Source organism: Otolemur garnettii, unplaced genomic scaffold (assembly GCF_000181295.1).
Source record: "Otolemur garnettii isolate 467f Iridium unplaced genomic scaffold, OtoGar3 scaffold00048, whole genome shotgun sequence".
In the NCBI taxonomy this organism is placed as follows: domain Eukaryota; kingdom Metazoa; phylum Chordata; class Mammalia; order Primates; family Galagidae; genus Otolemur; species Otolemur garnettii.
This window is the reverse complement of record NW_003852443.1, coordinates 11,323,345-11,344,020: the sequence shown is the minus strand read 5'-3', so window position 1 is coordinate 11,344,020 and position 20,676 is coordinate 11,323,345. Positions and strand designations below refer to the sequence as shown.

The 20,676-nt window shown below is 36.9% G+C and overlaps 1 protein-coding gene across 3 annotated transcripts in view; it reads right to left on the bottom strand.

Annotated features, from left to right (window-relative positions):
• CHN1 (chimerin 1) overlaps positions 1-20,676 on the bottom strand; it is a 202,860-nt gene that overhangs the window by 126,531 nt on the left and 55,653 nt on the right. For 2 of the 3 annotated variants that reach the window (XM_012806197.2, XM_003791504.2), the window contains 2 exons: positions 16,344-16,403; positions 355-382 (listed from right to left, as the gene is read on the bottom strand). In XM_012806197.2, the coding sequence (XP_012661651.1) occupies positions 355-382; positions 16,344-16,403 (88 nt within the window). Of the gene's footprint in view, positions 1-354; positions 387-16,343; positions 16,404-20,676 lie in introns of all 3 variants that reach the window. The other variant, XM_023514174.1, reaches the window with a different exon arrangement.

The following is a 20,676-nucleotide window of genomic DNA, read 5'->3' as shown; positions in this document are numbered from 1 at the left end:
TATACGTGTATGTATGTACCTAGATGCCTAATATACATACATATGCACACAGACAAGCAAATATACACATTTAGAATTATTCATTTACTGATAGGGTTGCCTCTTAACATACTGCACATACGTTTGCCCATATTTTCTTCTTCCTACTTGTGGTTGCCCTGTGATTAGAACTTGTCATTATTTTCTATACTTTTCACTAATTAGAATTACATTTGTAATTAGAAAAAACAAAATTCAACTCCACCAAACTTGAATACTTGCTTCATCTTGCTTCTATTTTTACTAAAGCATTCATTTACCTGTCTCTTTTACATATGCCAATTTTTAAAATATTTTCTTATAATCCATACTTACTCTCTTCCATAATACTTTGGTCTGTTTTCTACCTATTGGAAAAGGAGAAAAAAAGTTTATTTGTGAAAATGAAAATGTGCAGAACATAACATTTTATACATGTGACCAACGAAATAAAGCATATATATTTTTTCTTTTTCTTATTAAACCATAGCTGTGTACATTAATGCAATCATGGAGCATAGCATGGTATTTTTAAGAAAGAACTTGAATAAGATTAGAGATCAAGGCCGGACTCCCAGTTCTACCAGGAGATTATTTGTTGCCATTTGAACTGGTCACTTCACCTCTCTAGACTTGTATCTTATCTATAAAATATTTGCTGGGTATGTAAAACATTGGACTAGACTATTAAATATCTTTCATCTAAAAATTTAGTGAATTGAAAAAATATCCACATCTCTTTTTTCAAAGAGTAAATTAAAACACCCAAACCCTTAATGCCACAATTGTCACAACAGATGGTAGTTTCTTCTCCCCTCCTCCCCAACCACCGTTCTCCCTTCCTGTTACTCCAGAGTCTTCATTCTGTCCTGTTGACCCTCCACATCACCTTGCCATCCCTGTTCTCCCATCAGCTCTTCCGTAATCACAGTTGACCTTCCCCTGACTTTTCAGGGAAGGTATGCTGGCAATAGCTAAGGGAAGACCTGCTAAGACAGATTCTGAAGAATAGACAGAATATCAACAGACAGCATTTGCCCCATGCAATTAAGAATCATTTGTTGAACAGCAAATATGTCAAGGCATTTTTTTTCTTTCTGCCAGGGACATATTACTGAATAAGACTGAAATTGTCGTAATTCTTTTGGAACTTAACATTCTAACAGAGACAGACAATAAAGAAAAAGTTTAAAAAAGAAAAGAGAGACTTGGCACCCATAGCAGTGGTTAAGGCACCAGCCACATACACTAAGGCTGATGGGTTTAAAACCGGCCCAGGCCAGCTAAACAACGACAACTGCAACAAAAAATAGCCCAGCGTTGTGGCGGGTGCCTGCAGTCCCAGCTACTTGGGAGGCTGAGAATTGCTTAAGCCCAAGAGTTGGAGGTTGATGTGGGCTGTCACACCATGGCACTCTACCGATGGGAACAAGGTAAGACTCTATTGCCAAAAAAAAAAAAAGAGAGAGAGAGAGAGAGAGAGAGAGAAGAGAAGAGAGAGAGAGAGAGAAGAGAAGAGAAAAGAGGTAAGTGCCATAATGAAAATAAGAACGAGTAACAACAGGGAGAACTAGAGAAGTATTTCAGGTGGGTGGTCAGGATAGGCCTTTTTGAAAAGAGGACATTTAAACTGGGTCCTGAAAGACATGAAGCCTGCTCTAACTGTAAAACCACGGGGATGAAAAACAAACAAAACTGTTCACTAGGAAGTACCTTGGGGACACCACGGACCATACTGAACTCTCACTATGGGTTATACACTTTACTCATGTTTAAAGATCACTTAATCCTCACAGCAAGATAGGAATTATTCTACTTAATCCTCATAAGATAGTATTATTCTCATTTTATTTATTTTTCTTGGCAAAGTTCAGCTTTTCTTTTATTTATAACAAAAATTGCATACATAATATGCTATAAAGCACAACGTTTTGATACATAATATGTATACATTATGAAATAGCTAAAACAAGCTAATTAACATAAATATTATCTCGCCTACTTTTTTATACTCAGAACACTTAAAATCTACTCTCAGCAATTGTCAAGCATATTTAATACTTTGTTGCTAACAGTAGTCACCATATTGTATAGTAAATCTTTTGAACTTACTCCTCCTGCCTAACTAAAACTTTTTTATCCTTTAACCAAAATCTCCCCAACTCCTATCCCACCTCTCAGTCTCTGGTAACCACTATTCTATTCTGATTCTATGAATTTAACATTTCTAGATTCCACATGTGACATCACGTACCATTTGTACCAGGCTTATTTCATTAACATAATGTCCTTCTGGTCCATTCTTCTTGCAAATGACAGGATTTCCTTCTTTTCTAAGGCTATATTCCATTTGTAATATATAGTATCCCACTGTGTATTAGAATGGAATATACAGCATTCCCCTTTTCCTTATCCATTCATTCACTGATAAGCATCCATACCTTGGCTATTGTAAATAATGCTGCAGTGACCAGGCAGTGCAGACATTTAGTTAACATTGTGATTTCACTTCCTTTGGACAAATATCCAGAAGTAGAATTGCTGGATAATGCAGTAGTGAAGAAATGGAGTATCAGAGAGATTAGGGATCATGTTCAAGGTTACTTACACAAACGGAAGAGCCCAAAGCAAAACTGAGATTCTTACTCAGGAATAGCAAAAAAGGGACCAAACCCTCTGCCTCCTTGCCACTGACCTATCTGAATTAGGTTAAATGAGGCAGTTCCCAAAGCTTGTCGTTTTAGTGATTATCTCCCTTAGTTCCCCGCATAACCTGGCTACCAAGTCTGACACTTGATAGAGTAAAATGGAGGGACCTGCCCGAATAGAACCGACCCACCCAGGAAGAAATGAGCACATGAATGTCCCACCCAGGAAAGAATTGGTATAAGGATTATTTTGAATTTTAGGCAATTAAAAAGCATCAAACATGACCAGCCTGAGCAAGAGCGAGACCCTGTCTCTAATAAAAATAGAAAAATTATTGAGGTGATGTAGCACGAGCCTATAGTCTCCATTACTCAGGAGGTTGAGGCAGGATCACTTGAGCCAGGGAGTCTGACATTGCACTGAGCTACAATGATGCCACTGCAATCTACCAGGACCACCAAGTAAGACTCTTGTCTCAAACAAAAAAATCACACTGTTTATGCCCTTTCCTTTTCTGCCTAAAAACAGAATTTATGAAATTTTCTTTTAAAAAAAATCTGCATTTGACAAGGAAATTTCTATATATAAAAGTATACTCCTCTCTCACACCAAGAAGAGATCCCAATTCCACAGACAACTCTCATCATCAGAGATGACTTGAGTATGCTAACAATAAAAAATCCTTATTTACAGCTCGACGCCTATAGCTCAGCAGCTAGGGCGCCAACCATAGACACCAGGGCTGGCGTGTTTAAACCTGGCATGGGCCTGCCAAACAACAATGACAACTGCAACAAAAACACAGCCAGGCATTGTGGCGGGCGCCTCGTCCCCCTACTTGGGGGGCTGAGGCAAAAGAATTGCTTAAGTCCAAGAGTTGGAGGTTGCTGTGAGCTGTGATGCCACAGCACTCTACCAAGGGCAATATAGTAAGACTCTGTCTCAAAAAAAAAAAAAAAATCCTTATTTACCATACATTTCCTTCCTACAATTTACCAACCCCCCACAAGCCCAAATAACTATTCTTCCAATTTATTACCCTTTATTAAAATGGTATAGAAGGCAGAAGTCTAACTTCCCCCTTTCACCTCACTTCTAGTATGGTAACTTCTCTCTTCTCTGAATGCATACGAAATATACCTTTTCTGTTAATCTGCCTTTGGTGGGTTTAATTTCAAGGCTCCAACTATTAATTCTAGGAAAGTGGAGAAGTTTTTCTTTCCCCAAAACAGCATTTTGATGACTTGGTGATGTTTAAGATATTATTACTTAAGCAGTAATTGGAAATAGTCTTCAAACTCAAAGACAATATAACATTATTCAGATAACCAAAGAGTTACTGAGCAACATGAAAATGATTACTAATGATCTCAAATCAGTTTACTTGCAAATTCATCGGACTAGTACTTTAAATGTACTAGCAATAGCAAAAATAAATTTATGCTTACACATTTATAAATTCAGAATAATAGTCAAGAGCCTTTTTATAGACTAAAACTGGATGAAGTCACTGTGACTAAGAGAGACATGCCTTAAAATGAGTACTTGGGTTGAATTATGTGCTTCGCTTTCTCCAATTCTCTTTATTTAGTAGTTAACATTTATTCATGATACTGTACCATGGGTAGAAAAAATGGGAAATGTGGAGAACAAAAAAGATGTCTAACTAAAAATAAAAGTACTCATAAAATGTTTTACAGCACAGATTGCATAAATTCTATATGCCATTCAACTTGGAAAAAACTTTAATCCACTGTTATTGAATATGACATAAAGTACATACTGTAAATAGAAATTCAATAAATAACTAAACAGAAGATAAATCATTTTACAACACTGAAAATGAAATGAACTTCATTAAATTAACACTTACTGTGCACTTTTATAAACAAAGAATCATTTTCATTACACATAGAGTATACTCTCATATCAGAAAACAAGAGAATGTTTGATATATAAGTATTTGTTCTCTATGGGAAATTTGAAAACAGCAGAAATAAACTATAAAAGTGTTATAAATGTGAATTCTCTTTTCTCCTCTCTTGCAATAGGTTCACCCTTCCATTTCTTTCAGTAAGGAAACGCTATTCCATGGCCCTAGTTCAAAACAGTTGTCCAGGCTGGGCTTGGTGGCTTGTACCTATAGTCCTAGCACTCTGGGAGGATGAGGCAGGTGGACCGCCTGAGCTCAAAGGTTCGAGATCAGCCTGAGCAAGAGCGAGACCCCTGTCTCTAAAAACACGGGCACTGTGGCAGGTGCCTGTAGTCCCAGCTACTCAGAGAATGGCTTGAGCCCAAGAGTATGAAGTTGCTGTGAGCTATGACACCACAGCACTCTACCAGGGGTGACAAAGTGAGACTCTGTCTCAATAAAACAAACAAAACACTTGCCTCCCTCCCCAAAAGCAACTACTCTACATTTAAAGAGTAAGTACTTCTAGGAGTAATGACACTAGAACATTTATCAAATTTCCAAAATGTCTGATATTGTCTAGAGCGGTAGTGGCCTGGTTAGAAGTCACAGGAAGTCATTATCTCCTTGGTTTACACTGTGAAAAATAATACCCAGAGACAGAAAAATTAGGATTTTAAAACTAGTCTGGAAGTTTATATGATGCTTGAAAGTTGGCATGTTACATACATGAAATATAAGAAATAATATGATTACCTTGGCCAACTATCACCATTCTTCAGATAATAATCTAAACATATGGGTGGTCCAACCTTTTTTGTCTCTGCTGCACAAGGGCCAAATAAGAGTTACCTTGGGCTACACATTAACTACACTAACAAAACACTAACCAAACTAGACTGGGGTGAGGGGAAGGTCCACATATACTTTTCATGATACCTAAGACCACAGATATGCAAAAACAGCCCTCACAAAATCAGCATGCAGCCTGTAGGTTGAACACCCTTGCAAGAGGCTATGTAAATAAAGACTATACACAAAAAATAAGAACTTTCAAGTGTCAAGATTTTCTTCTGTATTGTTTTTCAAAGTGGCTCAGTTGTCTGGAGATGTGGAGGAAGAAAAAACGTATATATGTATATTTGATATCTGCTTCCTACCGTGGTACATCTGAATTAAAGCCTGGCGAATCAGTCAGCATTCAACTCTAGCTTCAGATCTAGAAGGGAGGAGGAGGAAGGAGCAGGAGGAGGAAGAAGCAGAAGCTGCTGCCATTGCCTCATGGCTTAGGGAAATAGACACATTATTGTTAAATATACTACTAGCATATTTTAAATCAAAGTTAGAAACTGAATGGCAATCTTCCAAGACTCTCATAAATTATCAGTATATTAAGGTAAATACATTTATATTCAAGTGACAAAAATCAAAATATGGGCTCTGTTGTTAAAAGACAATTTACAAAAACAAAACAAAACAAAAAGATCACGACTCATACAAAAATATAAATACATGTTAAAGATTTGTATTAAAGATAAATATAAGTAAGTTTGTTCAATACCTACTGTCATTAATTACTCATCAATGAGGGGATCTGGCAGATGTTACAACCAGTTCAAAAGATGATCTGGAGAGTAGATATATTTATACGTCAGGAATTTTGATGTACAAATAGAGGCAAAACTAGTTTTTCCACAGACAAAATACACGGGGAAAGGATATAACTGAACCTTCACGGGAACTGGACAAAATCTGCATGTCCAAACATGGATTATCACCAGCTATCTACAAGTGACTGGGCTGTAAAACAGGTCAAAAGCAGTAACAGACCAGAGGCCTGCCACACGTAGACCACGCAGTCCTGCACTGAAGCACACATTTTCTCTGCATTTTCCATTTTTTTTCTCATTACAGATTACACTGTAGGAAATGTCAATATGGATAACTGCTGTGCTGCAACAAACCCGCCCAGATTATCCTTATGAAAACTTTGAGAAAAAACTGAGTGCCAATAATAAGGAGAAATACTCATCAAAGACCTACATAGAGCCAGGGGCGACTTGTAGGGGAAAGATGAGGAAAAAGAGAGTCAGAAATGTTATGAAACTTACAGAGATTGCTTAACTTTCAATCTTCCATTAAGATAAACTTTCTTCCTTGAGTCTACAGAATTCTACTGACAAGTACTACAACTGTCACATTGTGCTTTAGACTTTCTCCAAGAAAACCAGTGATCTGTAGCAAGCCAAGTAAGTTTGTTCTCTACCTACTGTTAAATTTTACTAATTCAATAAAGAACATTTACAGAGGCTTTAATACTCTGTAAATACTACTCAGTAAGGCACTAAAACCCAGTTACTCTGCTTTTTGAGATTAGTTTTTTAGTTTGTATTTTGATTTTTAATCCATAGACCTCATTGCAAGAAGATGATAGGTAAATTTTGTAAAACAAATTTGTTTGTGTTCATGGTTTCCCCAACTTAGATTCAAGTAACCTCTAGGAAGTAGTCGTTAAGAGGATCAAATTACCAAACTATTTATTTAACAGGTAACTGGACAGGGGTTGTTATGGGGATTGTGGTTGTGCTCTCTAACTTCACAAACGTGTGCCCATATTAAAGTGTTACAGTCTTGAGGTCTCTCCATGGAGAGTGGCTGTACATTCTAGCCCAACCCTGGCAGGACTCCAGGGTAGGAGGTTGTGGATGTTCATGGTGTGTCTTTCAAGGGATACGTTTTTATTCTGGGTGTTGACCTAATATCTAAGTGTATGACTTGAGATCAGGCATCCCTCTCATAAGAAACTTGTTTACACAGGAAGAGTCCCTTGGTAGCTCTTGTGTGATCTGTGTTCAGTTTATTCCTGCCAGCACAGCCACTCTCCAGGAAAGCCCTGACCAGGAAAGGAAGTAGATTTGGACATGTCAGTCAGATGAGAACAGAGAAGGCAGCACGGTAACACATGAAGTAACATAAGCAGTGTATTACTTACAGATCCCAAAGAGAAGAGAATGCCACTCCTCAAAGTGCCCACGAGAGGGGGGACCTTCCTTAGCACAAGCACACTCAACCAGCAAGTGGAGGTCAAGAGAGAGGGGAAGAGACTTGTTGGCCAAAGCTGTCATTAGGGTCTAGAGGGTTATTTCAGCAGGTTTTTCCAAGGGGAGTTCTAACTGGTGGGTTCACAGCAAGGAGGTGTGAGCTCTGCCATGCCCTTTGACTGAGAGATGGTCACTATATCTGCAATCCAAGCAGGGCATGAAAGTTCATGGAGGAGGGGGGTCATATAGGGTGTACCCAGCTGTCCCACAGGGAGGTGGTCATCAGATACACGTATCTACAAACTGGGAAGGCAGAGAACGGGAAACTGTCAAAGGTGACTACATACTGTGGTATGAGACAGTTCATCACAATGGATGCTGAGGCAACATACAAGTATAGGAATACACTATATCTGAATTTTAAATAGTGGCAAGAGGTGCCACTAAAAGACCTTTTCAAAAGTAAAATATGGTGAAAATAGGCTTTGGAGTAATAGGATGATTTAAAAATAAATAGAGTTGGTTTTAATAATCTAAAACCACCACTCAGCATTCATAAAAAAATGCTTTCCATCTGTGAAGGATATCATAATCCTAAATAACAGATCATCACTACACGCAAGATATACGAGCATGGGAATCCTCACTTTTACAGAAGTAAAAGTTGAGCCATAGGCTGTGTCAGCACATAGCAGCAATCAGCAAGAAAAGCAAAATTTCAATTGGAGTGCTTTCTTCCCAATCCTGGAGCAAACTCTAATGCTCCACCTAGAAGAATGCATCCTGTAAAAGAGAATAGTTATAAAGCAAGCACTTTGTATCTCCTATTTATTCCCTTAAGCCTTTATTAAGCACCTTCTATGTGTCAAGCACTTTTCAAGGCACCTGGAAATACTGTTAAACGAAACAGAAAAAGATTCCTATCCTCATGGAACTGTCATTCTAACAGGGGAAAATAGTAATAAATAAATTTAATAAATAAGCCGACTTATGTATTAACAGTATGTTATAAAATGAAAAGTGGTAGAGACAAGTAGGGATTGAGAACCCTGGGGGAGGGTGATAAAGAATGTTTGTGTTTTCATTTTAGAGGTAAGGTCTCACTCTGACCCGCTGGCTGAAGTGCTGTGGTGTGATCATAGCTTACTGCAGCCTCAAACTCCTGGGCTGAAGAGATCTTCCTGCCTTGGCCTCCCACCGGGCTGGGATTATGTGTGAGCCACTGTGCCCAGACCTATATAATTTTAAACAAGGTGGTCACCACTATATAATTCATCCATGTAACAAAACACCTGTATGCCCTAAATCTATTACATTTTTTTTTTTAAGAAATAGGAGAATTAATAGGATGGTTGTGGGCTGATGAAAATGATCTTATAAAAGATAATGATGAGGTGCAGTGGCTCACACCTGTAATCCCAGCACTCTGGAGGCTGAGGTGGGTGGATTGTTTGAGCTCGTGAGTTCAAGATCAGCCTAAGCAAGAGTGAGACTCTGTCTCATAGCTGGGCATTGGTGGGCACCTGTAGTCCCAGCTACTTGGGAGGCTGAGGCAAGAAAATCGTTTAAGCCCAAGAGTTTGAGGTTACTATGAGCTATGACACCACAACACTCCACCAGGGGAAAGAAAGTGAGACCCTATCTCAAAAAAAAAAGTCATAGTAGAGGAAAAAGATCATCAAATGATCTTAATGATGGAGGAGAGGGGAGATTTGCTAAGATTTTCTCCTTAGAGATGAGCGGCAACAGAACCTAGTGTAGTAGAAAGCTGTCTATCATCTATAATAATAAGCAAGAATGGAGGACACACAAATGCAAATGCGGATGGTTAGGAATGTGTGGTCCTGGAAGTCTGTGGAAGCGCCCTTCTTCACTGAAGAGGACAAGAGATTCTGAGTTGATAATTAGGAGAGGGAGAAGATATTGGAGGATTGAGAGGAGAGAAAGGGGTGGAATGAATAAGGAATTAAGGACCAACTTGAAGTTCACAAACTTACTGTGAAGCCTAGTCAGCATTGTGTTTTTACCCAGCTATATATTAAGTTACCCAGACATTTTAGAGACAAAAGTGTGCAGAATAAACAGAGTTACGGTTTTGTCAGGCAAGTATGCCATGAGAGAAGATCAGAAGAGTTAACTGTTTTCCTCAAACCTGCTGGACTTCTCCCTCCAGCAATCATAGGCGTAACTATCTCGTCACCATGTCCTATAGATTCTACGTATCCCCCTTTCCTGTCTCTCTTGCCTATTCACAGATAAAGGCCTAAATAATTCGTTGTCACCTAGACATCTTCTCCATATAAAAAGGATTAGCCATATCTGAATTTCAAAATTTGTCTTAGCAATAGCTTTTAATATAAAATCTTTTACATTTTACCATTTTTAAAAGCAACTGGCAAGACTTTCTGGAATTAGAAAAAAAAAAACTACTAGTTACAATTTGATTTTCTGTCAAATTACTTCTGTTACATATTTTAAGTCAAAGTTCTGTCCCTAATAATTTATGATTGTTTTAACAGTTGATAATTCACATTTTAAAATAAGGTGCTGCACATATTTATCTTAGTCACAAGAATTCAGCTGAGAACAAGACATAGAGTTTATTACCAAAATGAAAAGTAGATGACAAAAGAAAGGTCACTTGCCTAGCTAGTCACTAAACAGATGTTCCCTTTGGGCCTGGCATAACTCCTCTGTCTCTGAACCGACAATGTGATACAACGCCAAGATTCAAAGAAAAAGGAATGGAAATGTGCACACATAAACAGGGTCAGCCCTTCCTTTCCTGTGACAATGGGAAATTTCCATAGTAGGGAAAGATGAAGTGATTTGATACATTTTAAAAACATAATTAGCACTCATAGATAATAACTATTACTTAAAAGACTTATCAACCAATTGTTTTTTTCTTCACATTTCAAAGTGGAAAAAAAAACATATAGCAGCCCCAGTCCAATTCCTCAGTTAAATATTTGAGACTGAATATCACCTGGTCCTTCAGTAACTTTCTATCCTTAGCATTCACCATTCCAGTAAGATGCAATTCCTCCAAACCACAAACTGACTATTAATCAAGGCTAACCCTGAATTTTTCTTCCAAGAAGTATTTGTAGATTAGTTCCACTGCACTCTACTTAATCCTTTACTTTCATTTCAAATGACTCTCTAAGTTATTTAATTGTTATCTAAAAAAAATTAACTTGATAGAATAAGAAAACCATTAGCACTGGTGGCTTATACATTCAATACCTCTACTTGTAAAGCTAATAATTATAATAACATAGAGTATGAATATCATTTCTGTAAAAGAAAGTCCATTTACCCCTATTTAATAATAGACCTTTAATTATCACCGTGGGAAAACAGAAAGACTTGAGTAACAGAAAGATTGGTCAAATACATACAGAAACAAGCTATCACTGCTATTTCCAAAATAGAGGTACATATTTATTTTACGCGCACATATTTAATCTTTATTAAATAGTCTAACATAAGTGACTACTACACGGTGTAAGTTTTGAATATATGAGAATAGGTACAATGTACAACAGCCCAACCACAGTAAATCTTTTTACACACTGATTGGCATTCTTTGCTATCAATTTGCCATTAGAACGTGATTACTAATTTTTTGTGGAAGAATATTTAACCAGAGTGAAAATGATGGACAGATTGGGCAATTTAAGAAATAAAAGATCAATTGTACAATTTGCTTTTCTGGTTTCCCAATGCTTAAATGCCTGCCTTTAACCAATAGAACAGAATAGGAATGGTCCATTTCCTCAGGGGATGACAGCATTCAGTCAATCATGTAGCAAGAGTAAATTAAAAGGACTCTGTCATTCACCCCTCCAGTGCTGGATTGCATCAAGGTGGAATACCAAAGCCTGTTAATACTTGGACCACATGTTGTTTCTTAATATGCCAAATGAATTCTTAAGAAAGAATTTAATTCAGGAAAAAACTGAATCATACTAGCTGTTCTCTTAAGACTTATGTAGTTTATTACTGTAAAACACTTTACACAATTACACTAATCCTCAATCAGCACTGCTATCAACTAGAATTTTGTTTTTATTCTCTCAATTATTTTTATTCCTTTTATTATGTTCTTATTTGTGTGGTCTCAATTTGTTTTGTGAAAAGCATGGATAGCTATTTCTAAATAAAGATAATTGTTTTACTAATAAATACTTCAGGGTTATCCACAATAATCCAGTATCTTACTTTGGATTATTACTTCAGGATTATCCACAATAGTGCCAATATCTTACTTTGAGTTAGAAGTTTAAAAAGTTATGTCTGGACCGAACATGGGACAAAATAGAAAATTTTATTAAATAGCATTATTTAAAAAGGAGTAGGGCGCTGGCCCCATAAGCTGGAGGGTGGCAGGTTCAAACCCAGTCCTGGCCAAAAACTGCAAAAAAAAAATAAAATTCCCGCTACCTGTGAATTATTTAATCACTCTTGATCGTGGCATAGCAGTAATAACAGGTAATCATCAAGTACAACAAGCTCACTCTACGTTTACGTAATGCAGACTGGACAGCAACATATATCGAACCTGCAACTTGACATTCAAAACATAACTTCATCAAATCCCCATCTAATTTTATCAACTGGTTCTGTTTGTAATTAACTATAGACTCTCAAAGCTACTGTGTTTTTTAAGCCAGATGTCACACGATGAAATCCATTTTGGGCTCAGCGCCTATAGCTCAACTGGCTAAGGCGCCAGCCACGTACACCTAAGGTGGCGGGTTCGAATCCCCAGCCCGGACCCGCCAAACAACAATGACGGCTGCAACCAAAAAATAGCCGGGCGTTGTGGCGGGCGCCTGTGGTCCCAGCTACTTGGGAGGTGGAGGTCAGAGACTCGCTTAAGCCCAGGAGTTGGAGGTTGCTGTGAGCTGTAATGCCATGGCACTCTACCCAGGGGGACAGCTTGAGGCTCTGTCTCAAAAAAAAAAAAAGAAATCCATTTTGACGTAATCCATTTTGATATAATGTACCATATATGTATGTATATTTTATATCTGGAAATTTTTTCATACCAGTCATAGAGATCCTCCTTCCTTATTCTTTTTAGTATTCTAGTCAATCAGTGAGAAAGTTACTGTGACTTCATATTGTCTATTACATAATATAATTCATATTCAAATTTTCAAATTTCTCCAACTGCCCCCCAAATTTATAGCTTTAAAATGTATATATACGTTCAGGACACAGTCAAGGTGTCCACAGTGAATATGACTGCCATGTCTTTTCTGTCTCCTCTAATTTTGTATGGCCCCACTGTTTTTGTCTATTATGACAATGACACTATTTATAAACCTAGAGCAGATGTCTTATAGAATGTGCACATTCTGGATTGGTCTGACTCAGATCTATGATTAGATTTAACTATTTTTGGCAGGAATACTATTCAGGTGACATTGTACGTCCTACCATGTCCCTTCAGGAGGCACATGTCAGTCTGTCCATTACAGGTAATGTAAAATTTGATCATCCGGTTAAAGGTGTAACTGCTAGATCTCTCCACTATACAGGCGTTATTTTTCTTTTTTGCAAATAATAAATAATGACTGGTATGACAACTTGACACCATAAAAACATCCTGTTCACCTACAGCCTTTCGTGCCATGGTTTAAACATCCCATGATGATCCTTACCTGCATTTATTAGCATAAATTAGTAATTTTATAATTTTACCATTTCATATTTTAACTCCTTAGCTCTTCTGTAAAGAACAACTTCATATTTCCCCCTTTTCTCTCTTTACACTGGGGTAAGTTTTTTAAATTTAAATTTTAAAGTATCATCATGTATTCATTAACTCTCTTTCATCCAATGTATTATAATCCATTACTAGTATAATTTTTGATGTTCCAATTGTCCTGAATTTTGCCTGTAGAAAACCTTCAAGCAGGTTCTTGCATCTTTTTGATATGTTCTTATCAGTTCTTGAGCATTTTCTTGCTTTATGACACAAGATGCTTCCAGACCTCTCTGTCCCATATTTTGAAATCACGCATTTTTTAAGGAGTCTGAACTCCTTTAGTAGGATGACGGTATTTGGAAAACAAAATCTAGGCACTGGCAGGAGTACGGGGCGGGGGGGCACTACTGCAGCTAAGCTCATGGTAAAGATAGGAAAAAAGACATCTTTCAAAATCTATGAATTCACATAATACCTCCAATTCAAAATGAATTACCCAAGTGTATCGCCCAATTTTGCACCACTCTTTAAAATCCCTGGTTCCCCCAAACACAATATAATCCCTCATTTGTTTTATCCTTCATTATAAACAAAATAATTTCAGGGCAACTACACAGGTACTACTGCCAACAACAAGTCTACTAAATACAGTTAAAAACCTTTTTGCTTTTTTTGTTTCCAGAATATGTTCCTCTAGGTTCGTACAGTCAGAAAAATATGTTTAAAAGCTCCTTAGGACAAAGAGTATATGAAAAAAATTCAGTACCACTAATCATCAGGGAAACGCAAGGCATGACGAAGGGCCATCTCATCCTGGTCAGAATGGCTGATTATCAAAAAGACAAAAAATAACAAATGCTGGCAAAGGAAAAGAAAAAAGGAAACTCTCATATACTGCTGGTAGGGATGCAAATTAGTACAGTCATTATGGAAAACAGTATCTAAAAATAGAATTACCATATGATCCAGCAATCTCACGACTGGGGATATATCAGAAGGAAAGGAAATCAGCATGTCCACAAGATACCTGCTCTCCCCTGTCTACTTCAGCACTATTCACAACAGCCAGCACAGGGAACCAACCTACGTGTCCATCAACAGGTACATAAAGAAAATACAGCATTTGTACCTAAGAGAACATCGTTCAGCCATAAATAAAAAATGAAATCCTGTCATTCGAGGCAAAATGGATGCGTATGGAAGACATTGTATTAAGTGAAATAAGTCAGGCACAAAAAGATGAATATTGCACATTCTCACCCATATGTGAAAGCTAAAAAAAACAGATCTCATGTAGTAAAGGGTAGAGAGGCAAGGGTAACGGAGAGACGGTTAGTGAATAGATACAAAATTATCCTAGAGAGGAGGAATAATTCCTATAGCACTACAGAGTGACTAAAGTGGACAAAAATGTCTATTATTGAATAGCTAGTAGACAGGATTTGCATGTTCCAAACACAAAGAAATGATAAATGTTTGAGGTGATAGATAATGCTAATTACTCTCATTTGATCATTACATTAATTTATCAAAATTATCACTACTCTGTAGCTGTAAATATATATTTTTATTATGTGTCAAGTTTTTTAAAAAGCTACTTAATTTTTTGGTGATTATGCTCAAAGTGTATTAGGTTCATTTGTTTTGATTTGTATTCAATTTTAGGGACTGCTTTTATACCATTTTTAAATTTTAATCCTTCCTATGTTTCTCTTTTACAAAACTAAACTATTTTCTTTTTCATTTTTCCATTCTAATATAAAAGGGATCTACTTACCATATGTATGCATATTTTATATCTGGAAATTTTTTCATATCAACTCATAGAAATCCTCCTTATTCTTTTTAGTATTCTATTCAATCAGTCTCCTATGGACAGACATTAAGGATTTTTTCTTTCTCTTTTTTTTTTGAGACAGAGTCTCACTATGTCACCCTCACAGTAGAGTGCTGAGGCGTCACAGCTCACAGCAACTTCCAACTCTTGGGCTTAAGCCATTCTCTTGCCTCAGTGTCCCAAGTAGCTGGGACTACAGGTGCCCGCCACCATGCCTGGCTATTTTTTGTTGCAGTTATCATTGTTCAGTTTTAGCAGGCCTGGGCTGGGGTTAAACCCAGCAGCCTTGGTGTATGTGGCTGAAGCCTTAACCAGTGTGCTATAGGTGCTGAGCCAGGATTTTTTCTAATATTCAGCTATTACTAATAATCCCACAACAAAAAATTTCAAATTATCCCATATTTGTATAGGTAATTCAGCAGGGTAAATACCTAGAATTTAAACTGGTAAATTGAAGGGTGGATGCAGGGAAGTTTTGTTACATATCACAAAATTCTCATAGTGTTGTACTATGTCACATTCCCATCAGCAATGTACGAGAGTGCCTGTTTCTTCATGGGCTTGCCAACCTGCAAGGTGAAAATGGTCTCTGCATTTTAACTGGCATGTTCCTAATCTCAATGATTTCCATATGTTTACATATACTGTCTTAAGTCATACCTCCTTTTTTTTTGGTGAGTTATACATGTCTTTTGCTCTCTTTGTAAATCATTATTTAAATCTTTAGAAAAACATAATCCAATAACCCCATTATACAATACAAACTTTGTTTTAAAAAATAAAGAATATAACATTAAAAAAAAGAAAAAACATCTCACTTAATGTGCACAATGTGAGGGTTTTCAGCTACCCTCTAGGTGACAGGCTTAACTACAACTTGAACTTTATACCTTAAAATTGAAAACAATGTAGCCTAAAAATTTGTACCCTCGTGTTAATTTGAAAAAAAAAAAAAAGAAAGAAAGAATGTTAAAATGAGGGGGAGAAAAAGTGGCAGTTATGACAAGTGAGAAGCAAATGTTAAGAAAAATGCATTCAAGTTACAATTTTCTGATGCCAATTAGTGTAAATCGTTAATGCCACAAATAACCAAGCTGCGGACGAAGGTCAAAATCTGGGAAACGGATGACTCCAAGAGGCATTTTGTTGCAAGTTCCATCACACCCACCTCACAAGTACAGGTAATCCTTCGAGGATGAGGAGCTTCCTGCTGCAGCTGATACACTGTGAGAAGGTAGAAACAAAGGGTTTCAGTTTCCTTTATGGAGAACTTATAAATATATTAGGAATAACAAACTGGCTGTGTTCTATGTTCATGAGAAAACTGGTAGAATCTTATTTGTTATTAAATTAAAATCTGTTATGAACAAAACAAAGAAAAAAAACTAAATTTAGTGAAAGGCCAGGAGCAAGCACAAACAGAAAAATCATAGTGCACACAAGCATCTTTCTTACCTAATAACAAGTCAATGCTGGAGATGTAGGTGACTGAAATTAATATATAAAGTTTTTTATAATAACATTTGATTACTAGGACCCATCCTGAGTTCATCACTAAGATGAAACGTCTCGATGCTGCTATAATTTAAAAGCAACGGAGAAGATACAACTTCACCATCTAAAAAAAATCGAAAAGCAAAGCACCTCCTCAGTCATGGTTGAAATTCTGCTAGAAATACATCTTTGTCTTTCTCTCCTGGTTGGAAGCAAAAACCCTAAGAGAAGTAATACATTAAAATAGTTTTAGGCTGTGTGTATCGGCTCACACTTATAATCCCAGCACCTTGGGAGGCTGAGGCAGGGGGATCACTTGAATGTAGGAGTTCTACACCAATTTGGGCAACATAGGGAGACCCTATTGCTAGAAAAAAAAAAATTGCTGGGCATAGTGCTATGTGCCTGAGGCAGAAAGATCACCTGAGCCCATGCCACCGGGCGGACAGTATGAGACCTCCATCTCTACGAAAAAAGGTAGTTTTAGATACCCACATTTCACCGTGAGAAGCAGCTTATCAAAAATGTTCCTGTGAATATAGTTGTATAGGTTAAAGAGATGATGTGAAGGGAGTTAATTCTGAGACAGAGAAGGGAAGAAAAGAGGCCTGATAGTGAGCATACATGACGTGTATCGCCCAAAGTATCTGCACACTGCCATCCTCCTTAAAAGCTTCAAAGCAGCCCAAACATGATTTATAAGAAAAGAAGATTCTTCAGGCCCATTCCTCCACATTGGCATATATATGTACATACTCTCTGTAACTATAAGGTGAAAGTTCAGTTTACTTTGATCAGTAATCCTTAGTAGATTGTTTTCCTCTGTCAAGAAAATGCTCTGGAAAGTACTGCCACCTTGAAAACACAATTTTAAGGACTGAATGCTAGTCAAAAAGAAAAAAAAAACATTAAAAGTTACTAGAGAAATGAAAATGTTGGTTTTGATTCCAAGCACAAATACTGTAGCACCTGTTCATCATCAGTAAGCATTTACCTATTTAGTAAGCAACCATTAAGATAAGCCAATATGAAAGGGGAGGTGATAAATCATTACATGAAAACTGATCTAGGTTTTACTCTTTGTTTTCATCAGAGTTCCAAAGGTACAGGGTTTTTTCCCTTAATACTAAATCACATAAGACTATTTACTTTTCAATTTTTTTCAGCCCTTGCCTCAAAGGGTATAGTTCTGTTTCATGAAGAGGAGATTTTAGACCAATGACTCTCAACTTTTGTAATGCCGCAACCCTTTAATACAGTTCCTCATGTTGTGATGACCCCCAACCATAAAATTATTTTTGTTGCTACTTCGCTCATTTTATGGTTGGGGGTCATCACAACATGAGGAACTGTATTAAAGGGTTGCAGTATTAAGAAGGTTGAGAATGACTGTTTTAGACAAATGCCTCCTGATTGGCTACCAATGGTTAGTCTATCTTTAAGACTTATTTATAGTTAATAAATAATACCTAAAGGAGGGAAATCTCTGGATATTTTCCAACCAAATATAACAAAATTGATTCAAGAAACACCTATCAAAAGGATCATTAAAAAATTATATATAGGGATTGGACACAGTGGCTTATACCTATAATCCCAGCACTTTAGGAGGCCAAGGCAGAAGGATCACTTGAGGCCAGGAGCTTGACTCCAGCCTGGGCAACATAGTGAGACCTCGTCTTCCTGAAAATTTAAACAAGAACTGCTGGGCATGGTGGTGCTTGCCTATAGTCCTACCTACTGAGGAGGCTGAGGCAAGAAGATTGCTTAAGATCTGGAGGTTGAGGTTGCAGTGAACTACTTAAGTGTCACTGCACTCCAGCTCAAGCGACACAGCAAGATCCCACCTCAAAAACAATAATAAAAAAATTATATACCATATTTAAGATCTAATTAATCAGGTCCACCTCCCTCACAGTTTGAAATTTTTGATAATCTGAATTGGAATCCAGCTGCATTTAAATGGGCACCATCATTAAACCATCTGCCAAAAATCAATAGCTAAATTCAAGATGAAAGCATATATCAAAGTACTTAACATATTTTCAATCACCTTGAAAGTGTCAATGTTAATAAAGTCATTGATGAAAGTCTCAGGCCCTAAAGACAATACATTATTAATCGATTCAGAAATCATGAACTGATACCCTGAAGTCCCAACTGAGACACATGTATTTTATTTGCTGTAATTTAATTTTTATATTTGAAAACTTAAAAAGTAAGACATTAAATTTTAACAAGTAAAGTAAAGGAGAATTTCAGCTTCTCTTGAAAACTCAGAAGATCTGGTAACACTAACCACTGAATCTTGTATGATAATAAAAGGGAGCTAACTCTGAGTGCGTCAGTCGAGGTAGTCACGGTCTACTTCTCAGTCTCTACCTGGTTGCTCTTTGCTTCTCTCATTTGTTACATGTAAAACTGGGTTGTCCAAGGGCTGCATGCTGACTTGTGAGCATCTTTTTTGCCTACCTGTGGCGCAGAATATCATGAAAAGTATGCACAGACCTTATTTATTCTTTGCCGGTGGGGTGGGGTGGGGTGGGGTGGGGGGGTGGCTAATTAGTTTTTGTTAGTGTTTGTGTGTTTAGCATAGGGCCCAAGGCAATTCTTATCCTTCTTTGTGCAGGCCGGGGCGGAAAAAAAGGTTGACTATCCCTGATAGTTAAGGCTTCTTATTTAATTAAAACAACACATATAAAAAGGAATAAAACCATGTCTGTTTTAAAGGAGTCCAGCAACAGAGGCATACATAAAACAGGTGTCTTACAGAATCAGACTTGAAAAGCTGTTCAGACCCCAACATGACAAGACAGAGAAAAACTCTAACGTGTAACAACGTTGATATTAAATTGTCCCCTTTAAGTTTTATAGATCTAATACAGAATAAAAGTAAACAATTAGGACTTCTTGAATGGTTTTCATTCCATGCTTATGAATGGACATAACTGATAATTTTTAAAAACTCATTTTGAAAGATTTTTTAATAACTAAACTTAGGTGGTATCACAGAGAAGATGCTGTAGACTGTCAGTAGAATTACTGTCAATTAAATTTCAAACCAGTCCTGTATATACATAAACATACGTAGACAGCCTGAGAAAATCATTATGGCTCAAGTACTAAGCGTAATGGAATAAGGCTAGTCCTCAGTTATTTAAAATTCCAATCTTTATTGATGAAATAAAGATATAGCAGGCTTGTCAATCTTTGAAACTTTTCCTATGAAAGAAACACTACTGGACAGATGAGAACTCCTCAAAGTATTATTATTATTATTATTTTTGAACAGAGTCTCAAGCTGTCGCCCAGGCATCACAGCTCACAGCAACCTCCAACTCAGGCTCAATCAGGCTCTTGCCTCAGTTTTTCTATTCTTTAGTAGAGACAGGGTCTTGCTTTTGCTCAGGCTGGTCTCCAACTAGTGAGCTCAAGCAATACACTCACCTCAGCCTCCCAGAGTGCTAGGATTACAGGCGTGAGTCACCACACCTGACCCCCTCAAGGTATTATTAATAAATACCTTACTGGAGATTATTTATAGCTGCTGTAAAAACTATAGAACTGTCTGAAAATAGCAAAGACAGAACAAACAAAAAGATTCAACCTGATCACAGTTTTTTCTAATATCAGAATTTTCACAAACACATTTAACAATTTTTATGATCATTTCTAACAATTCATTAGAATCAATTTTTATTTGTTTTCTCTTTGGTTACAATTTGTACATGTTTAAATCTTAGAAGATCAATATTATGATTTTATAAGCAAATTTCACATGACCAATAAAAGAAAAAGGATCTTTCCACTTGGCTTTAACACAGTTTCCTTACAAAATTTCCTTGAATCATAAATTTTTTATCTGATGGTTAGAAAAAAAAATCTCTTCGAATAATTCCTTACATATTTTTACTATTAAAAAGATGGTAGGGAGTTTAGGCATTGAGAAACTATAAAACTCAGTGACAGGATTATAACCAAAAAAAAAAAAAAAAAAAAAAAA